This window comes from Callithrix jacchus, chromosome 7, assembly GCF_049354715.1.
Source record: "Callithrix jacchus isolate 240 chromosome 7, calJac240_pri, whole genome shotgun sequence".
Classification (NCBI taxonomy): Eukaryota; Metazoa; Chordata; class Mammalia; order Primates; family Cebidae; genus Callithrix; species Callithrix jacchus.
In genome coordinates, this window is record NC_133508.1 from 91,786,704 (window position 1) to 91,811,842 (window position 25,139).

The window sequence follows — 25,139 nt, forward strand, 5'->3', positions numbered from 1 at the left end:
CCCTGAGACTCCCCCAGCAGAGACTCAGCCGGTGTCTGCTGAATTCATATGCTTGGACCCATGCACACCTCAGAACCATCCCTGGGCTCCTGTCTAGCATGTCTCTGTGGCTGAGATTCAGAGAGGGCAGAGACGCAGCCTCTGCCCTCCAGGGACACCAGCTGGCAGGGAAGATGTGTGATGACAGTGTGGTGTGTGGTGGCAAGAAGCCATGTTGTCAGCGCCCTAGGAAGGGCTGGGGCAGATCTGCTGGAGGAGGTCATGCCTGCCAGCCATGTAATCTAAGACCCTGGGGAGCTGGGTTCAATTTCCTGCCCTCCCAGAAGGCGAGCAAGGCTGACTTGCTACCAGCCTCGTTCCCACTGGGCTCCCACCCACTCCCAGAACCCTCCCTGAGCTAGGTCCCCCTGAGCCTGGCTTCCCAAACCTGCAGGTGTCCTACTACAACCAGGCCACCCCGGGCGTTCTCAACTACGTGACCACCAACGTGGCCGGCCTCTCCTCTGAGTTCTACACCACCTTCAAGGCTTGCGAGCAGTTTCTCCTGGACAACCGGAATGATCTGGCCCCCAGTCTCCAGACCCTCTAGATGCCCTCAGTGGCCACATCCTGCCCACCCCCACTCCATCCTGCTCCCAAGGACTCACAGTGCCTGGAGAAAGGCAAAGGCCTTTATTTCTTCCTGCCTCCCCAGGGGCGGCCTCCGTCCTGAGGTCCGCTGGCCCACCACCCCAGGTGCTCAGTTTCTGCCAACGTCGGCCAGCAAGTTCTTGCGGTACCCCTGAGGCAGCCTGTAGTAGACTCGGGTCCTGTCCACAGCCCTGGCTGCCAGCAGCACTGCCCTCACAGAGGCATAGTCGCCCCCAGCTGGGCTATGCTCCACTGTGACGGTGGCCCGGGGGGAGGAGGCCAGCAGCCTGGCTATGGCTCTGGCTGTGCTGTGGCCTGGTGACATGGCTGGCATCTGGAAGGACACAGGTTGCCAGAGCTCCTGGCACAGCTCTAGCATATCTGTGAGCAGCTGTTCCCTATAGCCACTGCCCAGTACCTCCTCAGGCCAGCCTGGTGCCACAGTCACGTGAGGGAAGACCTCAGCCACAGCTGTAAGTAGATCTCTGCCAGCCACATGGCCAGGGACCAAAAAACTCCTGTGGGAGATTTTGGCCCCCACCCACACAGGTGAATGCAAGAGGCCAAGGCTGGAGAGGCGTGCCAGCAAGGCCAGGGATGGCCGGAGGGCTGCGGGCTCCGCTATTTGCAAATGGACACCCCAGTGTCGGGAATGTGTGGCCAGCTGCTGCAGGCAGGACTCCAGCGTCAGGATGCTGCCACTTGGAGCACGAACGATGGGCACGGGGTTCTCAGCCACAGTCCCCTCAAGACCAGTGTTCAGCAGGACCATGCCTTCTGTGTCTGGAAGAGGCAGCAGAGGCAACAGTGTTTAGGATTTGGGTTATGCTAGGGTGTTAGAGTCCCTTGCTAAAGGGGCAGTGGGAGTTCTGGGGGTCTCCAAGGGCCTTGCCTCTCTGGAATCTGTCAACCCAGTTTTGGGCTCCAGGTGGATGGGTTGCTTTATAAATGTGCCTGGTGCATGAGAAACTCTTGCTTCAGCTCTTGGCCGTTAACTGTGACTCAGCCTGGGGGCCAGTGCCGGCCTTGCCCACAGCACCATGGCTGGGGACTGGTCTGAAGGCCAGGAGCCCTGTGCTCTTCACACCACTGTACTCCCTCTCCCTCTCCTGCAACCCTGCCCCACCTTGCCTCCAGCGCATGGTGTAAATAAACGCGTATTGCCATGGCAACAGAGACCGGAGGTACCCACCCCAAGCAGAAGACACCCTTGCAGATGAGCTAGGAGCGCCAAGGCTGAAGGGAGACCTTACCTGGGAGGGTCACCGTTGCTGTTTTACCGCTGCCCCGGATGTCGGGAACCAGCCACTCCACGTTCAGCCCATCACCCCCGGGCAGCTGGAGAAGAGGGATCAGGCTGCCCCCTGTATAGTACATTCGTTTCCGTGTGGCATTCACTGTGGGGCCCCAAATCACTAAGGTGAAGTGGCTGCCGTTCATGGAACACCTGTAGGCTGCAGCTCTACAGGCATCCTCGCTAAACCTCCTGGCACCCTGCCAAACAGCTCTAATTTCCTTGTTTTGTAGACTGCAAGAAGTGACTTGTCCAAGGTCCTATAAGCAGTGAGCAGAATTGCTGGGAGTGGAACCTGCTGAGACCAGATCTGCCTGGCCCCAGAGCTGGTATCCTTCCCCGCTTGCTTAGGTGGTTCCTGCTTAGTTGGCAGGAATGCTGAGTCTGATGGGGCCCCTTTGAGATGGCTTCACTGTGGCTCTCCTGGGTTCGGGGACAAGGGAATGAGGGGTTTGGGTGGTAGCATCTGATCACTGCGCAGTGAATACAGTGGAGGTCTCTGAAACATTAGAGTAACCCACAGTGGAGCCGTGTACCAAAATAATATGGGGTTTGGAATTTGCTGGGTTCCTACCTGCTGGACCACATACAAGCCGAGTGACTGTACAAATCCCTGAACTGTTCTGAGCCTCTGTTTTTCTATAATATGGATGTGTGCGCCAGGCACAGTGGCTCACGCCTGTAATCCCAGCACTTTGGGAGGCTGAGGTGGGCGGATCACCTGAGGGCAGGAGTTTGAGACCAGCTTGGCCAACATGATGAAACCCTGTCTCTACTAAAAGTACAAAAATTAGCTGGTGTGGTGGTGCAGGAGAATCGCTTGAACCCAGGAGGCAGAGGCTGCAATGAACCGGGATCATGCCACTGCACTCCAGCCTGGGTGACAAAGCCAATCTCCGTCTCGAAAAAAAAGCAATAAAAATAAAATGGATATGTGAAGCTTAGCATACCATACCAGGGCCTGGTACCCAAAATGCATCCTCCTCCTGCCCCGCCCCGGCTCTCCCCCTTCTGATATCGCTTCCTCCCAGCTCTGCTCCAGTACCTGCCAAGTGCTGCCCCATGCAGAATCCAGTCCACACCACCCTTCCCAGTTCCTCTCCTTACAGGCCAGCTGCTTGAACTGCGACAGGAAAGGCTCAAAGATGTCATAGTAGACTTGGTGGACAGCAGTGTTGTCCCGGACGTAGAGCAGGTCCTCCACCAACATGGGGTCCGAGGCAGCTTGCCACAATGTCAGGCTATACCTGGGGCCACCAGAGCTGGCTCAGTGCCCGTCTGGGCCCAGCAAGACCCTCAGCCCCATTCCTGTGTCAGAACTGGATGTCAGCTGGGCCCAGGGTAGCACATCTGTCCTCCAGTCGCCCACCCGACACTTCTCCCTGAGTCCTACCCCTTTCCAAGGGCAATAGCCAGAGGGAATTCAGGAAAGATGACTGAAAGCAGAGCCCAGGAGGGAGGGGGAGCCTGTCCTGCCTCCTCACTTGCAGTGTCTGTTTCTGAGTCCTGTCCTAGGAAAGGGGCAGGACAAACTGGAGAGGATGTGGAAGGGCGGGTCAAGCATGAAGAGGGGAGGGGCAGCTTTGGGAGTCCTGTAGGGAGCAACTAAGGAAAGTAGGGGGATAGTGGGGATAGGGGAGTCTCTAAATTCCTATAGGGCTATCCTAGGGCAGGGGTTGAAGGCACAATATATGTTGCTCTAGGGCTACCTGGCTCCTGCTGGAGGAAGCTGTGGGGAGACAAATTGTGTCTTGGTATAAATATTTTCTGGGGGGCAGAGAATTACCCACCAATGAAAGGGCTCCCTCAGGAGGTAGTGAGTAGCCCATCACCAGAGGTATGCAAGCAGAAAGCAGGGACTCTGTAGAGGGCATGAGCACCAGCAGGAGTTGGACCATATGACCTTTAAGACCCTTCCATCCATGACTGGGTGTGGTGGCTCATGCCTATAATCCAGCACTTTGGGAGGCTGAGGTGGGCAGATCACGAGGTCAGGAGATCAAGACCATCCTGGCTAACATGGTGAAACCCCGTCTCTACTGAAAATCCAAAAAATTAGCCAGGCGTGGGGAGACACACCTGTAGTCCCAGCTTCTTGGGAGGCTGAGGCAGGAGTGTCACTTGAACCCGGGAGGCAGAGGTTGAAGTGAATTGAGATGGTGCCACTGCACTCCAGCCTGGGTGACAGAGCGAGACTCCATCTCAAAAAAAAGACCCTTCCATCCATGAGCATCTGGGTTCTTGCTGGAGGCATCAGCACCTCCAGGAGGGTGGGGTGGGTTTGGTGGTTTTCACCTCTCAGATTGGCTCAGCAGCCAGCTGAAGTGGGGCCAGGAGGCCCGCACCATGGAAGACCGTACAGGGAAGGTGACCCTCTGGGGTACCACTCCCACCAGCTCATGCATCTTCTCCACCATGGCTCGGGTGTACGTCCTGTTTGGGAACATGGCCAGGTAGAGGGTGGTCCAGCCTGGAGACAGGGTGACCTTGGGATACTTCTCCTGGACCAGGGCCAGGAACCTGCAAAAAAATTGGAGATGTTGGTCTCATGGAGCTGCGCCGGCCCCTTCCTCTCCTCTGGATTCTCGTCACCGTGCTAGGGACTGGCAGGGCCTATTGGATATGTGATAAGGGTGGAAGCAGAGTCCCAAAGAACAGAATGGCTTGTTTTGGGTCCCATGAACTGGGCATGGACTTTGGAGTCAGGGAAGTCTGGGTTCAGATCCTGATTTTGACCTTGGACAGGTCACTCAGCCTTGTAGACATCATCCCCTCTAGCAGGGCAGGCTTCTTAAACATCCCCTTCTAGACACGAAACTGACTCAGTCCCTGCATGTGGGAATCTGCGCTCTGCCAGCTGTGAGCCTTTGAAGTTTCTCAGGTTTTCTTTAAAAAATTTCTCTCCTTCCCAGCCTGGGCAACACTGTGAAACCCCATCTCTACTAAAATACAAAAAATTAGCTGGGTGTGGCGGCTTGCTCCTGTAGTCCCAGCTACTCAGGAGGCTGAGGCAGAACTGCTTGAACCCGGGAGATGGAGGTTGCAGTGAGCCTCTGCATTCCAGCCTGGGCAACAGAATGAGACTCCGTCTCAAACAAAAAAAAGACTTCCTCTCTCCTCTCCCCTCCCCTCGCCACCCCTCCCTCTCTTCCCCTTGTATCTTTATCTCTTTCTCTTTCTCTCTTTTTCTTTCTATACGGGGTCTCACTGTGTTGCCCAGGCTGGTCTCAAACTCCTGAGCTCAAGGGATCCGCTCACCTTGGCCTCCCAAAGTACTGGGATTATAGGTGTGAACCACCATGCCCAGCCTAAAATTTTATTTGAACTTGGCCTTGATGAAAATATTTTATTTTTTTCTTTGTACTTTTCTTCTTTAAAAGATGCAAATTTTAACAGGCAAATTATGTTGTCACCTACTGCCCACCAAAAAAAATCCTACTGAGTAAAATTAGCACTCCAAGAAGACAGGTCATATTTATCTTGGGCCATTGATTACATTTTCCAAAGTGCTACTTTTGGAATGCACCTCAGCTTGAGAAGCACAATGATAAGTGCTAGATGGATGGTTGCTGGCTGGCTGGATGGGTGGAGGGAGAGATGGATGAGAAAGAGCCTGCAGCGTAGAATCAGAAGGCCTGGATTTGAATCTTTGCTCTGCCACTTATTAGACTTAAGCAGGTCTTTTCAATTCTATAACATAGTCCCTGTGTTAGTAAAATGAAAATAATAGTACTTACCTCATTTTCGTAAGAGTTAAATGGTGTTCTTTAAGTAAAGTACTTAAAACAGTGTCTGGGACACATAATAAACATGTAACAAATTGAGATCCTTCTCTTATCAACTTTCTCATCTGCAAAATGGGGAGAAAGCTCTAACCTGGCAGTGCTACGTCAGGATCAGATCAAAGACAGGCTCTCCTCTCATGTGGTCTCTTTGTAAACTGTAGAGCATGTGCAACTACTGCATGTGAGGGCTGCCAGCAGCGGTGCTGGAATTCATGGGGGCTGGGGAAGGAGTCAAGGTTTTAGACTTTTCTAGCAGGTCAAAGCCTGTGCTGGTCACTGGGGAATATAGGGAAGGACTTGGCCCGGTCTGCCCTCCGGGAGTTCAGTGTAGTAGGGTGACAGACCTGTGAACCCACAGTGACAGCTCCATGAAGTCAGGCTGTGTTAGGAGGAAGTGTGGGGGTTGAGGGGCCCAGAGGAAGTCCTGCAGCAGCCTGGGATGTCAAGGAAGTTTCTGGAGGAGATAACTGGCCAGGGGCTTGTCAGGAAAGAGGGGAGAGGCACTGGAGGCAGAGGGAATAGCTTGTGCAAAGGCTCAGGGGTGAGACTATATAGCGTGACTGGAGACAAACTCAGAGGTCCCCAAGATCCTCACGTTGTGGTGGGTGTTGACAGAAGAAGGCTGGACACAGCTGGGACAGAGAGGCGAACACTCACTGTGTGGCATTGACCTCAAGTGAGATGGGCACGTTGGGGCCCTTTAAGATATCAGCGTTGATCCACACAGGCTGCTGGACTTTGCCTTCCTCTGTCAGCCGCCGCAGGAGGTCCAGGGAGGGGCCCACGGCCTTGATGTTCTTAAAGTCCAGTTTGATGCCTGTGGGGAAAGGGACAAGGGCTTGGGGAATTGGCGAAGGAACCAGGAAGATGTGACTCCTTGGGCAGAAAGACCACATCCCTCCAGGGTGTGAGGAAAGCCTGTCGAAGAGGCAGAGCTAACTGAGAGAAGAAGGGCCTGCCTCTAGACAAGTTCCCATCTCCTCCTAGAGGCCAGGTAAGGACTTGGGCCTGCGGCTGCTGCAGCTGGGAATCAGGTCTCTGCTGAAAACGGGCTGGGGTTCTAAAGCAGGTTCAGAGGGCCCTAAACCACCAGAGTCTGTAGGGAGGTCATTCAGCCTCTGGAAGGTGCATTTGAGTAGAGGAGGGAATCTCTGCTGAGAAGGGACCTGGTACTTTTCAGTGTGGTGAGGAGATGAGGCTGGCAAGATACAGCGGGATATTGAAAGCCAGGCCGAGATCACACTTTTTCCTGAGGACCATGGGCAGCCATGGAGGGTTAAAGCAGAGGAATGACACGACAAAACTGGTGTTTTGAAAAGATCCCTCAGGTGTGTGTGGTCATGGTGGTCAAGGGAAGTCTATAGGGGCTGAATTTGGGTCAGGAAGCCAGTGAGAGAGTTACGATGTGGCTGCGACTAGATGGAGGCAGGGTTAGGGGTTAGGATTGGTGGAGGCAGCAACTGAGTGGACATGAGGATAAGGGAGGGAGAGAGAGCCGTTACAGTGAGGACTGTACGGAGGGGAAGGGTGGGGCTTGGCTTTGAGCTTGTTACGTTCAGTTCTGTGAATACAGGGGGAAGCACTCTGAGCATGCATGGCACCTTGCAGTTCGCGCTGTACTGCTCGCTGTCCACCCTGTATGTCCAAGAGAGAACACCATGATGTGCACTGACGCGTTCCCCACCTCGCTAAGTCCTCACGGAGCCAGGGCGTCTATAGCACCGTGATGAGAAAGTCAAGGCAATGACACCTCGTGTCAGGACTGGACTTGCTTCCCAGAGAGGGATCTCTGCACATGCTGCCCCAGGGCCAGAGGGCTTGGGGCTGGGGAGGGTTTCTAGAGGGGCCCTTACCCTTCTGGGAAGAGCCCAGCACAGCATCCAGCCACTGCTCCAGTGTGTTGTCACTGTAGATAGCCGGCGGATGTGCCATGATGGGAACTCCTGTCTCATTGGCTGTGCCGAGCCCTTCTACGTTGACGTCAGCCTCCAGGACTGTTACGTTGCCTGCAGAAGAGGCGAAAACTCAGTCAGTTCTTTTTTTTAAAAAAAGAAAACTTTTTTTCTCATCATAAAAGCATTACAAGTTACAGAACATTTGAGAAATACAGAAAAGTGGAAGAAGAGGAAAATACTCACCCACATTTCCATCATAGTTTACATTTTGATGGATTTTTCTTCCATTTCTTTTGTTTTGGGAGATGAAGTCTTGCTCTGTCACCCAGGTTGGAGTGCAGTGGTGCAATCTTGGTTCAATACAACCTCCACTTCCTGGGTTCAGGCAATGCTTCTGCCTCAGCCTCCTGACTAGCTGGGATTACAGGCATGTGCCACCACACATGGCTAATTTTTGTATTTTTAGTAGAGACAGAATTTTACCCTATTGGCCAGGCTGGTCTTGGAACTCCTGACCTCAAGTGATCCCACCCACCTCCAATTCCCAAAGTGCTGGGATTACGGGCGTGAGCCACTGTGCCTGGCCCTATGCATAGTTTTCACACAGTTGAGACTCTACTGCGTTTATAATTTTTTATGTTTTTCTTTCAACATTATGACAAATTTCCAGTCTTTTTCATACATCTTATTAGAGCAAACAGGGCAAAGAAACAAAAGGTTCCAGAGCCCTGGTTTAGGGTGTTCACTGACCATCCCCATTCCTGAGATGCTTCGGGAGTTTCTGATTTTTTTGCTAATTAGGCTTGCTATATTCTCCCTGTCTGGTCTTGAACTCCGGGGCTCAAAAAATCCTCCCACTTTGGCCTTCCAAAATGTTGAGATTACAGGTATGCACCTCAGTGTCCAGCACACAGGGTCATTTTTTTTTTTTTTTCGAGACAGAGTCTTGCTGTGTCACCCAGGTTGGAGTGCAGTGGCGCAATCTTGGCTCACTGCAACCTCCGCCTCCTGGGTTCAAGCAATTCTTCTGCCTCAGCCTCCTGAGTAGCTGGGATTACAGGCGTGTGCCACCATGCCCAGCTAATTTTTTTGTATTTTTAGTAGAGACGGGGTTTCACCGTGTTGGCCAGGATGGTCTTGATCTCTTGACCTGGTGATCCGCCTGCCTCGGCCTCCCACAGTGCTGGGATTATAGGCGTGGGCCACCGCGCCCGGCGTAGGGTCACTTTTAAAGCCCTTGTTATCAAATTACTTTCTGGAAAAGTTGTTCTGATTCCTGTCCCTGCCTGAAGTGCACAAGGTTCCCATCTCACCGCATCATTACCAGCACTGAGTTATCTTTTAGCTTCACACAGTTAACCCTATCAGGCAGATATCTTCTGATTTCTGCCTTCGAGAATTCAGCTTAGTAGGGAGCTTAGACCCTTCTAATAGGAAGCCATCTCTAGAAAACCATGCTCAGGGCACTTGCACTTGGAGAGTGTAGTGGAGGAGAGAGGGGTCGCTTTCGGCCCATGAAGCATTGATGCCAGAGGGGCCTTTCCTCCTGCTTTCTCCAGGGCTCCTGACCATTCTTCTCACCGCTAGCACTGCTTCCCTGCAAGTCTGTTCTCTATAGAGCCACCAGAGTGAGTGTCCTAAACACGTAGCTGATCATGTCACTTCTTGTTAAAAAGTGCCGGAAAACCTGCCCATTGCTCTGAACATGAAGCCCAAACTCAGCTGGGCATGGTGGCTCACACCTGTAATCCCAGCAATTTGGAAGGCCAAAGTGGGTGGATCACCTGAGATTGGGAGTTTGAGACCATCTTGACCAACATGGAGAAACCCCGTCTCTACTAATACAAAATTAGCTGTGCACAGTGGCTCATGCCTGTAATCCCAGCTACTCGGGAGGCTGAGGTAGAAGAATCATGTGAACCTGGGAGACAGGTTGCAGTGAGTCAAGATAGTACCATTTCACTCCAGCCTGGGCAACAAAAGCAAAACTCTGTCTGAAAAAAAAAAGCAAGCAAGCAAGCAAGAAAGAAAAGAAACCCTAACTCCTTATTACAGTCTTTTTCCAATTCTGTCTCATGTTCCCCTCTCTCTCTTTCATCCTCTGAGTTCGAGGCACCCCGCCTTCTCCATCTCCCAGGGACTGTAAAAAATTCATGTTCTGATCACTAGGTCTGCAGGAGGGCCTGAGATTCTGAATGTTTTATTTTGAGATGGAGTCTCACTTTGTCACTCAGGCTAAAGTGCAGCAGTGTGATCTCGGCTCACTGCAACCTCCACCTCCCAGGTTCAAGCGATTCTCCTGCCTCCGCCTCCCAAGTAGCTGGGACTACAGGTGTGCACCACCACCACGCCCAGGTGTTTTTTTGTATTTTTAGTGGAGACCGGGTTTCACCATGTCAGTCCTGACCTCAGGTGATCCACCTGCCTTGGCCCCTCGATGTGCTGGGATTACAGGCATGAGCCACTGGGCCTGGCCCAAGATTCTGCATTTTCAACACACTCCCCAGGGATGCCCATGCTGCTGTCCATGGACCACATGTTGGGTAGCAAGGCTTTAATTTGTTTTGTCTCCTCATCTCTGGGCTGTTGCCTGGCAACATTCTTCTCTCAACTTTACTACCGCACCTCCTGCTCATCCTTTAGTGTTGGTTTAAAAAAATAACTAACTTCCGGCCGGGTGCCATGGCTCATGCTTGTAATCCCAGCACTTTGGGAGGCTGAGGTGGGTGGATCACGAGGTCAAGAGATCGAGACCATCCTGGCCAACATGGTGAAACCCTGTCTCTACAAAAAACAACAACAACAAAAAAACAACTTCCAGGCTGGGCAAGGTGGCTCACACCTATAATCTCAACACTTTGGGAGGCTGAAGTCGGCGGATCATCTGAGGTCAGGAGTTCAAGACCAGCCTGACCAATATGGAGAAACCTACTAAAATACAAAATTAGCCGGGTGTTGTGGCGCATGCCTGTAATTCCAGCTACTAGGGAGGCTAAGGCAGTAGAATTGCTTGAACTTGGGAGGCAGAGGTTGTGGTGAGCTGAGATTGCATCATTACACTCCAGCCTGGGTAGTAGGAGCAAAACTCCGTTTCAAAACAAACAAACACTTATTCAGCCGGGTGCAGTGGCTCACGCCTGTAATCCCAGGACTTTGGAAGGCCTAGGCGGGTTGATCACTTGAGGTCAGGAGTTGGAGACCAGCCTGGCTGACATGGTGAAACTTTGTCTCTACTAAAGATATAAAAATTAGCCAGGCATGGTAGTAGGCACCTGTAATCCCAGCTACCTGAGAGGCTGAGGCAGGAAGAATCACTTGAACCTGGGAAGTGGAGGTTGCAGTGAGCCGAGATCATGCCATTGTACTACAGCCTGGGGGACAGAGCAAGACCTTGTCTAAAAAAAAAAAAAAAATCCTGGAAAAAATAAAAAATGAAAAAGAAAAAAAAATGCTGAGTGCAGTAGCTTCGCCTGTAATCCCAGGGAGGCCGAGGTGGGCCAGATCACCTGAGATTGAGAGTTTGAGACTAGCCTGACCAACATGGAGAAACCCCATCACTACTAAAAATACAAAATTAGCTGGGCATGGTGGCGCATGCCTGTAATCCCAGCTACTCAGGAGGCTGAGGCAGGAGAATTGCTGGAATCTGGGAGGTGGGGGTTGTGGTGAGCTGAGATCGTGCCATTGCACTCTAGCCTAGGCAACAAGAATGAAACTCTGTCTCAAAAAAAAAAAAAAAAAAATTGCTTCCTCAAGGAGGAGGCAGCCATCCCCAGGTTAAGTTAGGCCAGTCTGCTTCTTGCTCACAATGAAACCTGCCTTCTCCCTTTCGTGTTCAGCCCTGTGTCGTGTGATTGCTCTTTCAGCATCAGCCTTCCTAAGTATAAGCTCTGTGAGAGCAGGATCCGGGTCTGAATTGGCCATCACTTGAATTCCCAGTGCCTGGATGCTAGCAGGCCTAAAAGAGATGTTTCAAAAATGGCTGGCTGGCCGGCCGTGGTAGCTAACACCTGTAATCCCAGCACTTTGACAGGCCGAGGCAGACAGATCACTTGAGGTCGAGAGTTCGAGACCCGCCTGGCCGACATGGAGAAATTCCATCTCTACTAAAAATATAAAAAGTAGCCGGGCATGGTGGTGGGTGCCTGTAATCTTAGCTACGCGGGATTACAGGAAGCAGAAGAATCACTTGAACCGGGAGGCAGAGACTGCAGTGAGCTGAGATCACAAGAGTGCACTCCAGCCTCGGCAACAGAGCAAGATCCAGTCTCAAAAAAAAAAAAAAAAATCTCTCTTCACCTTAAAAGTTGTGACTTGCCTTCCAGAGGGCTGGAGGCTGACTTGCTTGGGGGTGAGAAGTGAAGAAGGAGCAAGAGATGAGAGGAAAGGATTGGTTTCCTGTGGCCACAGCATGGTCCTCGGGGAGCCACAGCAGCAGGGAAGGGGACATGCAGTCACCGAGCCCTCTACCCTCCACCCTCCCGCCTCAGGCCAGCTTTACCCATCTGCAGCAGAGCACGTGGCTAAGTACAGACCCTGAATGGACACTGCTGACTTCTAGTCCCTGCCCTGACACTTTTCAGCTGTGTGATCTTGGGAAGGTTATTTGACCTCTTTGTGCCTGTTTTCTCATCTACAAAAATTAAATAATAAAATATCCCTGGTTAGGCATTCACTAAGTGTTAATTATTTATATGGAGTTGCTTGCTTAACTAGTATAAGGGGCCATCTGGTGTGTTTCTGTGGCATCAGCATAATTATTAATAATGACCTCGAAAGAGTCCTACTTTGGTTGATATGAGCATTCTACCAACCCTCTGACCCCAGTTTTGGGGTCTGAAATGGAAGGAGTTTGCTTGAGCCGTGGTTCTCAAAGTGTGACCCTGGGGCCCGCAGTTGGTGTCTTCTGAAATGTGCCCAGGTTCAAGGACAGGACTGTTTCCTTTATCTTTTATAGCTTCTGCTTTAAAGTTCACCAGCATGTTCATGAACATTATCTGCTGAGCTTCCCAAAGGCCCTCAAGGAGAGCGTCACGCAGTGGCTTGGAGTGTGCACTCTGGGGCTGACAGCTCTGGGCTCCAGTGTTGGCTTAACTGCTTTCAGACAGTGTAACCTTGCCTGAGTTGCCTAACTTTTCTGAGCCTCTGTTTTTCTCCTGTGAAATGGTACCCATGAAACGGGTTGCAGGGTAGTCCCGGGAGAACCTGTGTGTATAATGTGCACATGGGGAGCCTTGGCCGATTGGTTACTTTAACCAATTTTGAATCTGAGGCTCAGCGGAGTTATACAACCTGCTCAGGTGCTCACTGTTTTTTAGTAGTACTGGGCCTCAAGTGCAGATTTCTGGCTTGAGGCTTTGAAGGCAAAGGCCTCCTTAGAGGCTGGTTCCTGACAGGTCGAGGAAGGAGTAGCTGGGAGAGAGGGCAGTATAGTCATGACTTTGGAGTCAGACGTGGTTTAAATCTAGGCTCAAAGCTTAGCTACGCAACCCTGAGCCGCTCACTCAATGCCTCTGATGGAGTCAGACGTGGTTTAAATCTAGGCTCAAAGCTTAGCTACGCAACCCTGAGCCGCTCACTCAATGCCTCTGAGCCCCTACTTCCTCATGCGGAAAGGCGTGCAAACAGCTGTCATGCCACCACAGTCCTCCTTCTCTCCCTCTGTCTTCGCCATCCCCTTCCCTGGCCTGCCCCAGTCTTAGCAGCTGGACTTACTGTCCAAGGCAGCTGCCATGGCTTTCTTGCTGTTGGCTGCGTGGTACCAGGTGACCTCCAGGGCATCTCGGCGGCTGATCTGGCCCAGGCTCAGCAGGTAGTCCAGCATGTCGGCATCGGGGCTGCAGGCCTCCAGTTCACAGCCTGGAAGGAATGCAGAGGGGCTGTTAGTGTCTATCCTCGCCCCAGCCCAAGACTCCTGTTTGTTCATCCCATGACCCTCCCTGTGACCAATACTCCATCTGGCAGAGGAACGGTGAGGCTGAGACTCGCTGGTGCTATAATAGGGGGAAAGTGAGTGGGCTTCTGGGACCCAAGGAGGCCTCAGTACCAGCCTGGGGCAGTCAGGAAAGGGGGGCAGGTTCACAGAGAAGGGAACACTTAAGGAAGACCTTGAAGGGTGGGTGTAAATTTCACAGAAGAGGGGGAATGGGTTATTCCAAGCAGAGAAAAAGCAAAGGCTTGGCTTCAGGAGAGCGCAGTTGCCTAAAGGAAGAGCCATTGGCCTGGTAGAGATAGAACACAGAAGTGGAATGTGGGAAGGTTGGAAGAGGGGGCCGGATACAGTGGTTCATGCATCAAAGTGCTGTAATCTCAGCAATTTGGGAGGCTGAGGCAGGTAGATCACCTGAGGTCAAGAGTTCAAGACCAGCCTGGCCAACATGGTGAAACCATGTTGCTACTAAATATACAAAAATTAGCCGGACGGACATGGTGGCAGGAGCCTGAGGCAGATGAATCACTTGAACTCAGAAGGTGGAGGTTGCAGTGAGCCGAGATCATGCCACTGCCCTCCTGCCTGGGTGATAGAGAGTGGGACTCCATCTCAAAATAAATAAATAAATGGAAGTAAAAGATTGGAAGAAGGCCGAGATCAGGTCGTGAATGGCCTTGAACTTTAGTAAAGGAGTTGGTGTGTGCTGAGGGCAGCGAGTGAGGGCTGCTTGGCAAGATCTGGGCTGCAGAACTAACACGAGCTGACCAAAGCAGGCAGAGGGACCTTGCAAGAAGGGTCCGGAAGGAGACCTCTAAGCTTCTCTGAGGGCAGGGCTGGGAGGATAGAGAGGGCAGGGCCGGGAGGATAGAGAGGGCAGGGCCGGGAGGATAGAAGGCAGAGGGAAAGGCAGAGCCCTCAAGGCTCAGGACTGAGGAGGACAGCCATGAGGCAGGGGCAGGGGGCCTTCTCCGAGGTCCCTGTGTGAATGGAGGAGCCTTTCACAGAGAGTCCTTCACAGCGAGCACCTGTTGGGGAGAGGGATGAGCTCAGCCTGGTCTGCTGAGTTTGAGGTTGCTTGTGTGACTCCCAAGAAGGGCACAGAAGGGAGGTCTGGGCTGAAGGCCAAGATCTGATATTCTTCAGGCAACTGAAGAAGGGAAAAAAAGTTAAAGGGGGCCAGGTGTGGTGCCTGTACTCCCAGCACTCTGGGAGGCCAAGGAGGGTGGATCACCTGAGGTCAGGAGTTTGAGACCAGCCTGGCCAGCATGGCAAAACCCCGTCTCTATTAAAAATACAACAAAAGTAGTCAGGAGTGGTGGTGCACACTTGTAATCCCAGCTACTTGGGAGGCTGAGGCAGGAAAATCGCTTGAACCCAGGAGGTAGAGGTTGCAGTGAGCTGATGTTGCGTCACTGCACTCCAGCCTGGGTGACAGAGTGAGACTCCACTTAAAAGGAAAAAAACCCATAAAAAATTAGCTGGATGTGGTGGCACACATGCCTGTAATCCCAGCTACTTGGGGGGCTGAGGCAGGAGAATCGCTTGAACCAGGAAGGCAGAAGTTGCAGTGAGTCGAGGTTGCACCATTGCATTCCAGCCTGGGCAACAAGAACGAAAATTCCCTCTCAAAAAAAAAAAAAAAGTTAACGGGACTTTCTGCTGGGGATGAAGTCACATAGGGTTGGGGGATGGAAGAGACAAAGAGAGCTGTGGATGGGGAATGACGCTTGATGGGGATGAGGGATCAGGAAGAGCTGGTTGGCGGGCCCGCGGTGGCTCACGCCTGTAATCCCAGCACTTAAAAAAAAAATGCTGATCAGAGCTGAAGGTGGGGATAAGGAGCGAGCAATGGGGGAAGCCACTCAGGATGGCACTGGGGGAGGCACCTACCTGGCTGCCGCAGGGTGATGGCAAGGACTATCGTGACAACGACCACCACAGACACACAGGTAATGCCTGCAAACACCCACTTGCCCCAATTCTTCGATAAGTGCTCCCTGCAGGCCATGACGACGCTTTCTGGGGAGTGTCCCCAACTCCAGGCAGGCCAGAGTCCCCAAGGCTCCCTGCAGCTGGGATCCTGTGGGAGGCAGGAGCTCCCAGCAGCACCTAATTCTCCACCAGGCCTGGTCTGCTCTGCAGCCCCGGAATGTCCCCGACTGGAGATAAGCCCTGAAGCCCCTCCTTCCTCCCCGCCCTACTCCTCTTCCCCACACCCTCCCGGCATCGCAACAGGCTAACCAGAAAATCTACCATCCTAAAATGACCTTTGAGCACAGTAAGAGGCAGCGGAGAATGTTGGACTGAGCTCAGACCCCTGACTGTCTGCCCCTGCCTGGGAGTCAGGATACCCAACCCAGCCCCTGTTGCTTTTCTGGAGTCCTGGAGCAAGTGTCCGATCCTCTGGGCCACATTTCCTGTGTAAAAGCCTAACATTCTGTTCTTTCCCTTTCTAACTCCAGGCTTTCTGCCCTGCCCTCAGGGAATCCTGCCTATCAGGCAAGGGTGGTGACAAAGACAGATTAGATCTGCCTAAGGGGCAAGACTGAATCTTCCTCTCATAGGAGATTATGGCTAATAGATGATCTACCTGGGATAGAAACTGATAGTCCTGGCATGCTGGCATGGGTGACTGCAGGCCAGTTCTGGGGCACCGAGTCCAGGGGGAAGGGGCTGAGTCACCAGAGGGAGTTCTGGGGGCCCTAGTATGGGAAGCAAGTTAGAGGCTGCCCTTGTTCTGAGGATCCTGGAATTTGAATGGGTCCAGGAATCACCCGTAATGTGTACAGAGACTTCAGTGTCTACAGGCTGGCCTCAGAGAGATCAAGCAGGGCCCCTGGTGGCTTTGATTTTGTGTGTGAAAGGGTGTCGAGAATGATGCCCGGGTGGGCAGATGTCAGGAACTGAGGGGTGGAGGGGCAGGGCGGGAGGGATTTTGGTCATGGGAGTTGTCGAGGGTCATTCCTGAGTCGATTCTCCTGCCTCAGTCTCCCCCAGGAGGGAACTAGATATGGAGGCCGTAGGCTCAGGACTGAGATCAGGGCCAAAGACAAGGGCATGAGCATCATTTTCTGGCCAAAGCAGAAAGAGAAAGGGATGGAGGCTGACTTCTGGGGATCACTGACAGGAAGACAGGTGGAGGAAGGGGCATCAGTAGAAGAGAGGGGACAGCAGAGGGTGGTGGGCGGTGTCAATGGGAAGGTCACTTCAAGAAGAAAGGAGAGGTCTGGAGATGGAGCCCAATAAGGACAGTAAGGGCTCCCTGATGCTGCCAGGACCGTTTCCCTGGATCAGTGGGGAGGGCAGCAGTCTGAGCAGAGCCTGTTTAGTGGGGGTGGGAAAGACCAGAGAGGCTGAAGGTACAGGAGGGAGAGGCTCTGGGCAAAGTGAGGATGGGAGCAGGAGGACCTGGCACTCAGGGGGTGCTATCCTGTAGGATGTGGGGAAGGATGGGCACTGTGAGTGGTGAGTCTGGGGGTGCTGGTTGAGAGGTGACATGGTGAAGAGAAACCATGAGGGAGAGGATAGGGAGGTTCTGTTGGCTGGTTGGGGCACGTGGCACATTTACAGGGATCCAAGGAGACCCAAGCTGTGGGCTGCTAGATGGACAGGACCCCATTCCACCTCCTCCCCACCATTGTACCTCCAGAAACGTGAGGCAGTGATGGCCTACTGTCCCCTCTCCTCTACTGATGCCTCTTCCTCCACCTGTCCACCTGTCAGTGGTCCCCAGTGGGCCACCTGAGGCAAAGCCAGCCCTGGAGCCCAGGCTCAATTCCCAGTTCTCAGAGCCTCTGGAGAGAGAGAGATCTAGTCTGTCTGGGCTTCTGGCTCATTCTCCAAATCAACTCAACAAACCTAGCAGCTGGCAGGAGCCAGTCCCTGGTGGGGTGTCAGGGTTGCTGGCTGGAATGGAGGAGGGTCAGTGCTGGGGGTCCTCTCAGGAGATAGTAAGGGGGTGGTAGACAAGTAGGAATATGTTTTGTGAGTCCCCTTTCTTAGGTGGGCTGCTTTCCCAGGCCACCCACTCTGGACTCCAGAATCCAAATAGTAATTGGGCCTCACCCAGATCCTTTCTGTAATAAGGCATGGAAGGTGTGTTAACTGGGATATTATTACAGCCACAAAAAGTTAACAAAATGACAGAAGCCACATCTTGAGTAACAATCACATATGCTTTTCCCTACAGTTAAAGTCTAGAGGAAGTTTCCATGTCAGAGCTGGCCATCATGCCAGATGTGGTGGCTCACGCCTGTAATCCCAGCACTTTGGGAGGCCCAAGTCGGGCAGATCATGAGGTCAGGAATTCAAGACCAGCCTGGCCAATGTGGTGAAATCCCATTTCTACTAAAAATACAAAAATCAGCCAGGCATGGTGGCATGTGCCTGTAGTCCCAGCTACTTGGGGGGCTGAGGCAGGAGAATTGCTTGAACCTGGGAGGTGGATTCAAGGTTGCAGTGAGCTGAGATTATTGCACCATTGCACTCCAGCCTGGGTGGCTGGGTGACAGAGCCAGACCCTGCCTAAAAAAAAAAAAAAGTCTAGAGAAACAACAAACCACCAAAATTATACAGTGTGGCCCCAGGGTTGCTCCCAAGCCCCATACTGGTAAGTCTCACCTAGTCTGGCTTGCATTTTTTTCTGCTTTTATTAGTATACTATTTGTGATTTCCTACAAAGTGCCCCACATTTTAATTTCATCTATGTGTCACACAATACTGCCAAATAGTTCTCATGTCCTTACGTTGTAGGCAAAGAAATCGAGGCTTGGAGAGGTCAGGACTTGTCCCACATCACCTCAATGTCAGGTTCAAATGCAGGTCGGGCTGACTGTGGGCCTATCTGCCTGACTTTATCCACCTGCTGGCCTCTTCCTGTTCATGCCCATTTACAACTGGACAGCCACATCTTCTGGCAAGAATATTTAACAGCAATGCTGGACAAATCTGTTTTCGAAAGAAAAATCAAGAACTTAGTTCTTACAGCCCACGAGGGCACCCCCTGCACAAACTATCCTCATTCTGGAAGCTGCTTATTTAGTGTTCGTGACACTCTTTGTGTGTGTGTGTGTGTGTGTGTGTGTGTGTGTGTGTGAGAGAGAGAGAGAGAGACAGAGTCTTGCTCCATCGCCAGGCACCAGTCTGGAGTGCAGTGGCAAGATCTTGGCTCACTGCAACCTCTGCCTCTCTGCCTCAGTCTCCAAGTAGCTGGGATTACAGGCGCATACCACCATGCTCGACTATTTTTGTATTTTTAGTAGAGATGGGTTTTCACCATGTTGGTCAGGTCATGGCCTGACCGCATGATCCACCTGCATCAGCCTCCCAAAGTGTGGGGATTACAGGCTTGAGCCACTGTGCCCGGCCAGAAGAAGCATTTCTAACAAGGAACATAGAGGCTGGGTGCGGTGGCTCATGCCTGTAATCCCAGCACTCTGGGAGGCTGAGGTGGGCAGATTACTTGAGGTCAGACATTTAAGACCAGGCTAGCCAAGATGGTGAAACCCCATCTCTACTAAAAATGCAAAATTAGCAGGCTGTGGTGGCTCATGCCTGTGATCCCACCTACTAGGGAGACTAGGCAGGAGAATCACTTGAACCTGGGAGGCAGAGGTTGCAGTGAGCAGGAATTGTACCACTGCACTCCAGCCTGGATGACAGAGCAAGAATCTGTCTCAAAAAAAAAAAAAAAACCCAAAAAACAAAAAGCAAAACAAAACAAAACAAAAGAACATAGCTTCAATCCAAGCCTTAAGGAATTCTGGGCAGGGAAAACAGGCAGTTCATAGTCAACGATCCCAAAAGTCATAAGAAAATAAGGCACCAAGAGATGAAGTAAAACCAAGGGATGAAGTAAACAGCAAAATCAGACCTACGAAGTGTTCGGAATACAAAATTATCACACGTAAAATAACATGTTTATTTTTATTTTTATTTTTTTGAGACAGCGTTTTGCTCTGTCATCCAGGCTGGAATGCAATGGTGCCATCGTGGCTTATTGCTGCCTTGACCTCCTTGGGGCTCAAGTGATGCTCCCACCACAGCCTCCCAAGTAGCTAGGACTACAGGTGTGCACCACCATACCTGGTTAATTGTTTTTCTTGTGGAGACAGGGTCTTAGTATGTTGCTAGGCTGGCCTTGAACTCATGGACTCAATCCATCCTCCCGCCAAGGCCTTCCAAAATGCTGAGATTAAGGTGTGAACTACTACACCCAGCCTGTTTACTATGTTTAAAGAAATAAAAAACCTGCCAGGCATGGTGGCTGATGCCTGTAATCCCAGCACTTTGGGAGGCCAAGGCAGGTGGATCATGAGGTTAGGAGTTTGAGACCAGCCTGGCCAACATGAGATGGGTGAAACCCCATCTCTCTCTACTAAAAATACAAAAATTAGCCAGGTGTGAAAAATTAGGTAGGTGGTGTGGTGGCAGGTGCCTGTAATCCCAGCTGCTTGGGAGGCTGAAGCAGGAGAATTGCTTGAACCCAGCAGGCAGAGGTTGCAGTAAGCGGAGATTATGCCACTGCACTTCAGCCTAGGCGAGAGAGAGACTCTCTCTCAAAAAAAAAAGGACAGAGAGGAGGCTTAGTGTGCATCTCATCAGAGTTGCACAAGGCAGAGAAAGAATGAGAAAAAAGCAATTTCTAGAAAATTGTTCAAAATTTCTGATCAACACCAAATATTCCAAATAGGAAAAATACAAAGAAATTCCTATGTATATGTGGCATGATATGAGTGTATAATACCAAAGTAAAAGATCTTATTTGCTTTTTATTAAAATTAAAAAAAATTTAAAATAGAGTCAGGGTCTCACTATACTGCCCAGGCTGGTCTTGAACTCCACCTCAAACTATCCTCCCACCACAGCCTCCTAAAGCGCTGGGATTACAGGCATGAATTGCTGCACCTGGCTCAAAGTAAAAGATCTTAGAAGCAGCCAGAAAAAATAGATTCAGGCCAGGCACGAATAGATTAATCACCAAAAAGGTGGCAGACTAACTTCTCAACAGAATCCACAGAAGGCAGAAGGCAGCGGAATATTCACTTTGATGTACTAAAATAAGATAACACTCTAGGCTCCTACATGCAGTAAAAATGTTTCAAGAATGACAATTATGATTTTTTTGCAAACTAAAGAAGTTTACTACTAAGAATTTTTTTTTTTTTTTTTTTTTTTTGAGACAGAGTCTTGCTCTGTTGCCCAGGCTGGAGTGCAGTGATGAAATCTCTGCTCACTGCAACCTCAGCCCCTCTGGTTCAGGCAATCCTTGTGCCACAGTCTCCCAAGTAGCTGGGATTACAGGCATATGCCATCAGGCCCAGCCACTTTTTGTATTTTTAGTAGAGATGGGGTTTCACCATGTTGGCTAGGCTGGTGGCAAAACTCCTGACTTCAGGTGATCCTCCTGCCTCAGCCTCCCAAAGTGCTGGGATTACAGGCGTGAGCCACTGTGCCCAGCCAGTCCCTGTGTTTTTTGTCTTTGGAGGTTTTGTTTGTTTGTTTGTAGAGAACACTTTCCTTGTGTTGCCCAGGCTTGTCTGTTGGCCTCAAGTGATCCTCCTGCCTTAGCCTCCCAAAGTGCTGGGATTATAGGCGTGAACCACTGTGCTCAGCCCATTTTTTGCTTGTTTCTTGAAGGAGGGTAGCAGTATTAATTTTGGACTTTGCTAACTCAAGTTTGCGTGTTAAGAATAGATATATACGGGCTGTGTGCAGTGGTGCATGCTTGTAATTTCAGCACTTTGAAATTCATAAAAATAGACATGACATATGCAATTTTGAAAGGCTGAGGAGGGAGGATCTCTTGGGTTTAAAGTTTGAGACCAGCCTGGGCAACATGGTAAAACCTTGTCTCTATAAAAAATTAAAAAAAATTAGCTAGACATGATGGCATGTATCTATAATCCCAGCTACTTGGGAGGCTGAGGTGGGAGGATCAGCTTGAGCCCAAAGAGGTCAAGGCTACAGTGAGCCGTGATCACACCACTGTACTCCAGCCTGGGCAACAGAACGAGACCCTGTCTCAAAAACAAAAACAAACAAACAAACAAACAAACAAAAAACCCCCCAATAGATATATATATATGAGACCCTCTTGGACAACATGGAGACCCAGTCTCTATAAAACATTAAAAAAATTAGCTAAGTGTGGTGACGCACACCTGTGGTCCCAGCTACTTGGGAGGGTGAGGGAGGAGAATTGCTTGAGCCCACGATGACCCCTTGAGCCTGGCTGGGGGTGGGGTTGAGGCTGCACTCCAACCTGGGGGACAGAGCCAGATCCTGTCTCAAAAAAGAAATAAAAAAGAATACACAGGCTGGGCTCAGTGGATCATGCCTGTAATCTCAGCACTTTGGGAGGCTGAGGCAGGTGGATTGCCTGAGGTCAGGAGTTTGAAACCAGCCTGGCCAACATAGTGAAGCCCTGTCTCTACTAAAAACACAAAAAAATTAGCCAGGCATGGTGGTGTGCGCCTGTAATCCCCACTACTCGGAAGGTTGAGGCAGGGGAATTACTTGAACCAGGGAGTCAGAGGTTGCAATGAGCCGAGATTGCACCACTGTACTCCAGCCTGGGCGACAGAGTGAGACTCCATCTCAAAAAAAAAAAAAAAAAAATAGACATATAATATGTAACTTCCAAACAAATGGGAAGGGAAAGAAAGGGAAATTTAATAATCCAAAAGAAAGTGAGGAAAAATGAAATGAAAATGAAAAGGAGAGGTTCTGCTTGTAATAGTGGCAAAGCAGCTCTTATCAGATCAACCTTCATGCAGATAACAATTAGGAACTCTGGACAACAACCAAAACCAAAACAAAACGAAACAAAAAAACCTCCTGAAGACTCTGGAAAGAGCAAAAACAGAGAGAACCTAAAGAGAAACTGACAGATACAAGAAAAGAAGAAATAGCTACTGGGTGCAAAAAAATTTTTAAATCTCACAAACATAATATTCAACCAAAGAAGTCAGAAGAAAAGAGTCTGTGTTGTGTAATTCCATTTACATAAAGAGATTGTACATGAAAACAGGGAAACCATATGAAAAGTCAGGAGAGTGGTCCCCTAACGGGGAGGACGGTAGCGATGAGAAGGGACCTGAGGAGGATTTCTGCGTCCTGGAAATGTTCTATTTCCGGATCTGGGTGCTGGTTATATGAGTGTGCTCACTCAGTGAAAATTCATAAAAATAGACATGACATATGCAATTTTCTGCTTCAGTACAAACTTAAAAATCAAAAGAGAATGGAGACAAGATGGACAGGCAGGCAGGGCAGACTGTGAGGGACCTCAATGTCAGACTAGGGAGCTGGATGTGACCCTGGCAGCTGTGGAGGACATGAACGGTGTTAAGAGGGGAAATGAGTTGTTGGGGAAGCTCCCTCTCTGTCTAGGGTGGGTGGCTAGGAGAGGGGAACACCTGCCCTGTGGGACCTTATTTACAGGACTGGCCAGAATCTGGGACTTCAATGATGAAGACCTCAGCTAGGAGGGAGGTGTGAGGTTGAAGGCCAAGAGCAGAGTTGCAGGTAAAATTGAAAGGACTTGGGAGTTTACATGCAGGAGGCCAGGGAAGAAGAGGGAGGAGTCAAAAGCAGTCATTGGGAGGGGCTTGTCACAGGAGCTAAAGAGCGAGGCAGGGGACGCTGGGAAAAGAAGCAAGTTTGAGAAAAGAATTTGTTTTTTTTGAAACAGGGTCTTGCTCTGTTGCCCAGGCTGTAGTGCAGTGGCGGCATCATGGCTCACTGCAGCGTCAAGCTTCCAGGTTCTAGTGATCCTCCCACCTCAGCCTCCTAAGTCACTGTGACTACAGGCACATGCCAGCATGTCTGGCTGATGCTTTTTATTTTTATTTTTAGTAGAGATGACGTCTGACTGTGTTGCTCAGGTTGGTCTTGAACTCCTGGGCTCAGGAGATCTTCCTGCCTTGGCTTCCCAAATTGGTGGGATTACAGGCATGAGCCACTGCACCTGGCCGAGGGAAGGATTTTTGCTGGGGAAAGAGCAAGTGGAGGAGGAATCCTTGATGACACAAGGCCTCTGAAGCAGCAGAAGGAAACTGGGGTGCAGGGGACCTCCTGTCCAGATGTGGACGGAAGAGAAGAGGAGGGGAGAGGAGGGGAGGGGAGGAGCAGAAAGGGCAAGATCTGACATGGACTAGAGGGAATTCATGAGAGCCCCTCAGCTGCTCGCTGTGAAGCGAGGTCACTGTGAAGCGTAGGGACTGAGTCTGATGAGGCTGACTTCTGGGCAGCTTGTCTGAGAATAGGTTATACACCGTATCCAAGGACATCCTGACCTGGGGGAACAGGAAGACAGCTTACTGGAAGATTCCACTGTCATTTTGTAAATGGTGCCCAGGGAAGGTTTTCTATTAGTATCTGGTCTCCAATCATCTTAATTAGCTGAACTATTGCTCATCACTAAAGGATTTTCTTTAGAAAGGTAGCCTTAGATTCCTGCTTTTCTTAGGGAAAGATCTAGGTGACACTGCTGTGCCACGGTTTGTCCTGCCCTCATTCCTGCCCTGCTCCACATACTCTTATCTGTGCCTGGAAAAGGAGTCGGGGCTGAGCAGGAAAAAGATCAAGGATTCGGGATCGAGGACAGGCAGGCATCCTAGCTCCTGACCATGGGCCATTATTTTCTCACTGTGGGTCTCAGTTGCCTCATCAGAGACCACTTGATTTCAAAGCCCTTGTCCCCCTGAGATAAATAGAGGTCCAGGGTCATATGGTGAGGGGCTTTTATGGAAACACTTGAATTCTGGATGAGAAACTCAGTGTTTATAGAGTGAAGTTCTTTCCAGGAGGCTGAGGAGGGTCTCAAGACAGGTTCTTTTTGCAAGGACCCCATCCCTTCTCATTGTGTAGGTGAGAGCAGGGCCCTCATTGGCCGGGAGACTTCTGGGTCATGGTGACCTCATAAAGCCTGTAACACTGGTCTGCTTGGGCTGGGATAGCCTAGGTAAGCTGAGCAGCGGTTCTGGGAAAGTCCTAGGGGTGGGGGCAGCCTCCACCGCCTCCACAAGGCAGTTACCACCTTGTCCCCACCCCTTTGGGTAAAAGTCTCCCCACTCTGACTGTTGTTTCGAAGTTAGAACTTCATGCCTGTGGCTTAGAGCTGAATCTTCTGTTACTGTGTGGAGGTAAAACATTGAATTTTACATGAGCAGCTCAAGGCTCACAGAGAAAGTTCAGGTCCTGACAGTGTAGTGGCTGGGAGTTGGGGAGAGGTAAGGGGAAGGGAGTGAAAAGATGCAGGGAGGAAATACCATAGATCCGGGGAAAGAGAAGGCTTGGAGTCTGGAAAGCATAATTCTGTCTTTTTGCCAAGTCTCCCGAGCCTGCCCTCACCCAGGTGGAAGAAGGGATGGTGGGGATGAACATCTATTGAGTACCTGCTGTGGGCCAGGCCCTGTGATCATCACTTTAGGTGGGCTATCCCATCTGGAATATTAAGATATTATTATTAATATTAAGCTGGAGGCTTAGAGTGATGAGGACATCTGAAGTTCACACAGCTGGTGAGAGGGAAGGGTTTGAATTCAGGTCTGCCTGACTCCAAAGCCTTGGAATTTGGCATTGTAGCTGGGTATCAGGAA

At 50.8% G+C, this 25,139-nt stretch overlaps 3 protein-coding genes across 23 annotated transcripts in view; 2 read left to right on the plus strand and 1 right to left on the minus strand.

The window, feature by feature from the left end:
- Window positions 1-1,802, plus strand: part of ACOT11 (acyl-CoA thioesterase 11) — a 63,330-nt gene extending 61,528 nt beyond the window's left edge. For all 8 annotated transcript variants that reach the window (XM_078331949.1, XM_035251598.3, XM_002750891.7 and 5 more), the window contains one exon: window positions 434-1,802. In XM_078331949.1, the coding sequence (XP_078188075.1) occupies window positions 434-589 (156 nt within the window). In that variant the 3' untranslated portion in view covers window positions 590-1,802. The remainder of the gene's footprint in view (window positions 1-433) is intronic.
- On the minus strand, window positions 654-15,676 carry FAM151A (family with sequence similarity 151 member A). Of its 2 annotated transcripts, XM_002750878.6 has the most exons (8): window positions 15,427-15,676; window positions 13,320-13,463; window positions 7,563-7,715; window positions 6,367-6,526; window positions 4,220-4,444; window positions 3,032-3,171; window positions 1,884-2,027; window positions 654-1,413 (listed from the first exon to the last, which is right to left on the minus strand). In XM_002750878.6, the coding sequence occupies exons 1-8, from the start codon at window positions 15,542-15,544 to the stop codon at window positions 740-742; spliced, it is 1,758 nt and encodes a 585-aa protein (XP_002750924.1). In that variant the 5' UTR covers window positions 15,545-15,676; the 3' UTR covers window positions 654-739. The 2 variants fall into 2 exon arrangements, with proteins under 2 accessions (XP_002750924.1, XP_054092261.1); XM_054236286.2 differs by lacking the exon at window positions 4,220-4,444.
- MROH7 (maestro heat like repeat family member 7) overlaps window positions 6,517-25,139 on the plus strand; it is an 84,393-nt gene continuing 65,770 nt past the window's right edge. For 8 of the 13 annotated variants that reach the window (XM_035251591.3, XM_035251590.3, XM_078331942.1 and 5 more), the window contains exon 1: window positions 24,505-24,683. The gene's annotated coding sequence lies outside the window, so the exon portion shown is untranslated. The other 5 variants (XM_054236285.2, XM_078331940.1, XM_078331941.1 and 2 more) reach the window with 3 other exon arrangements.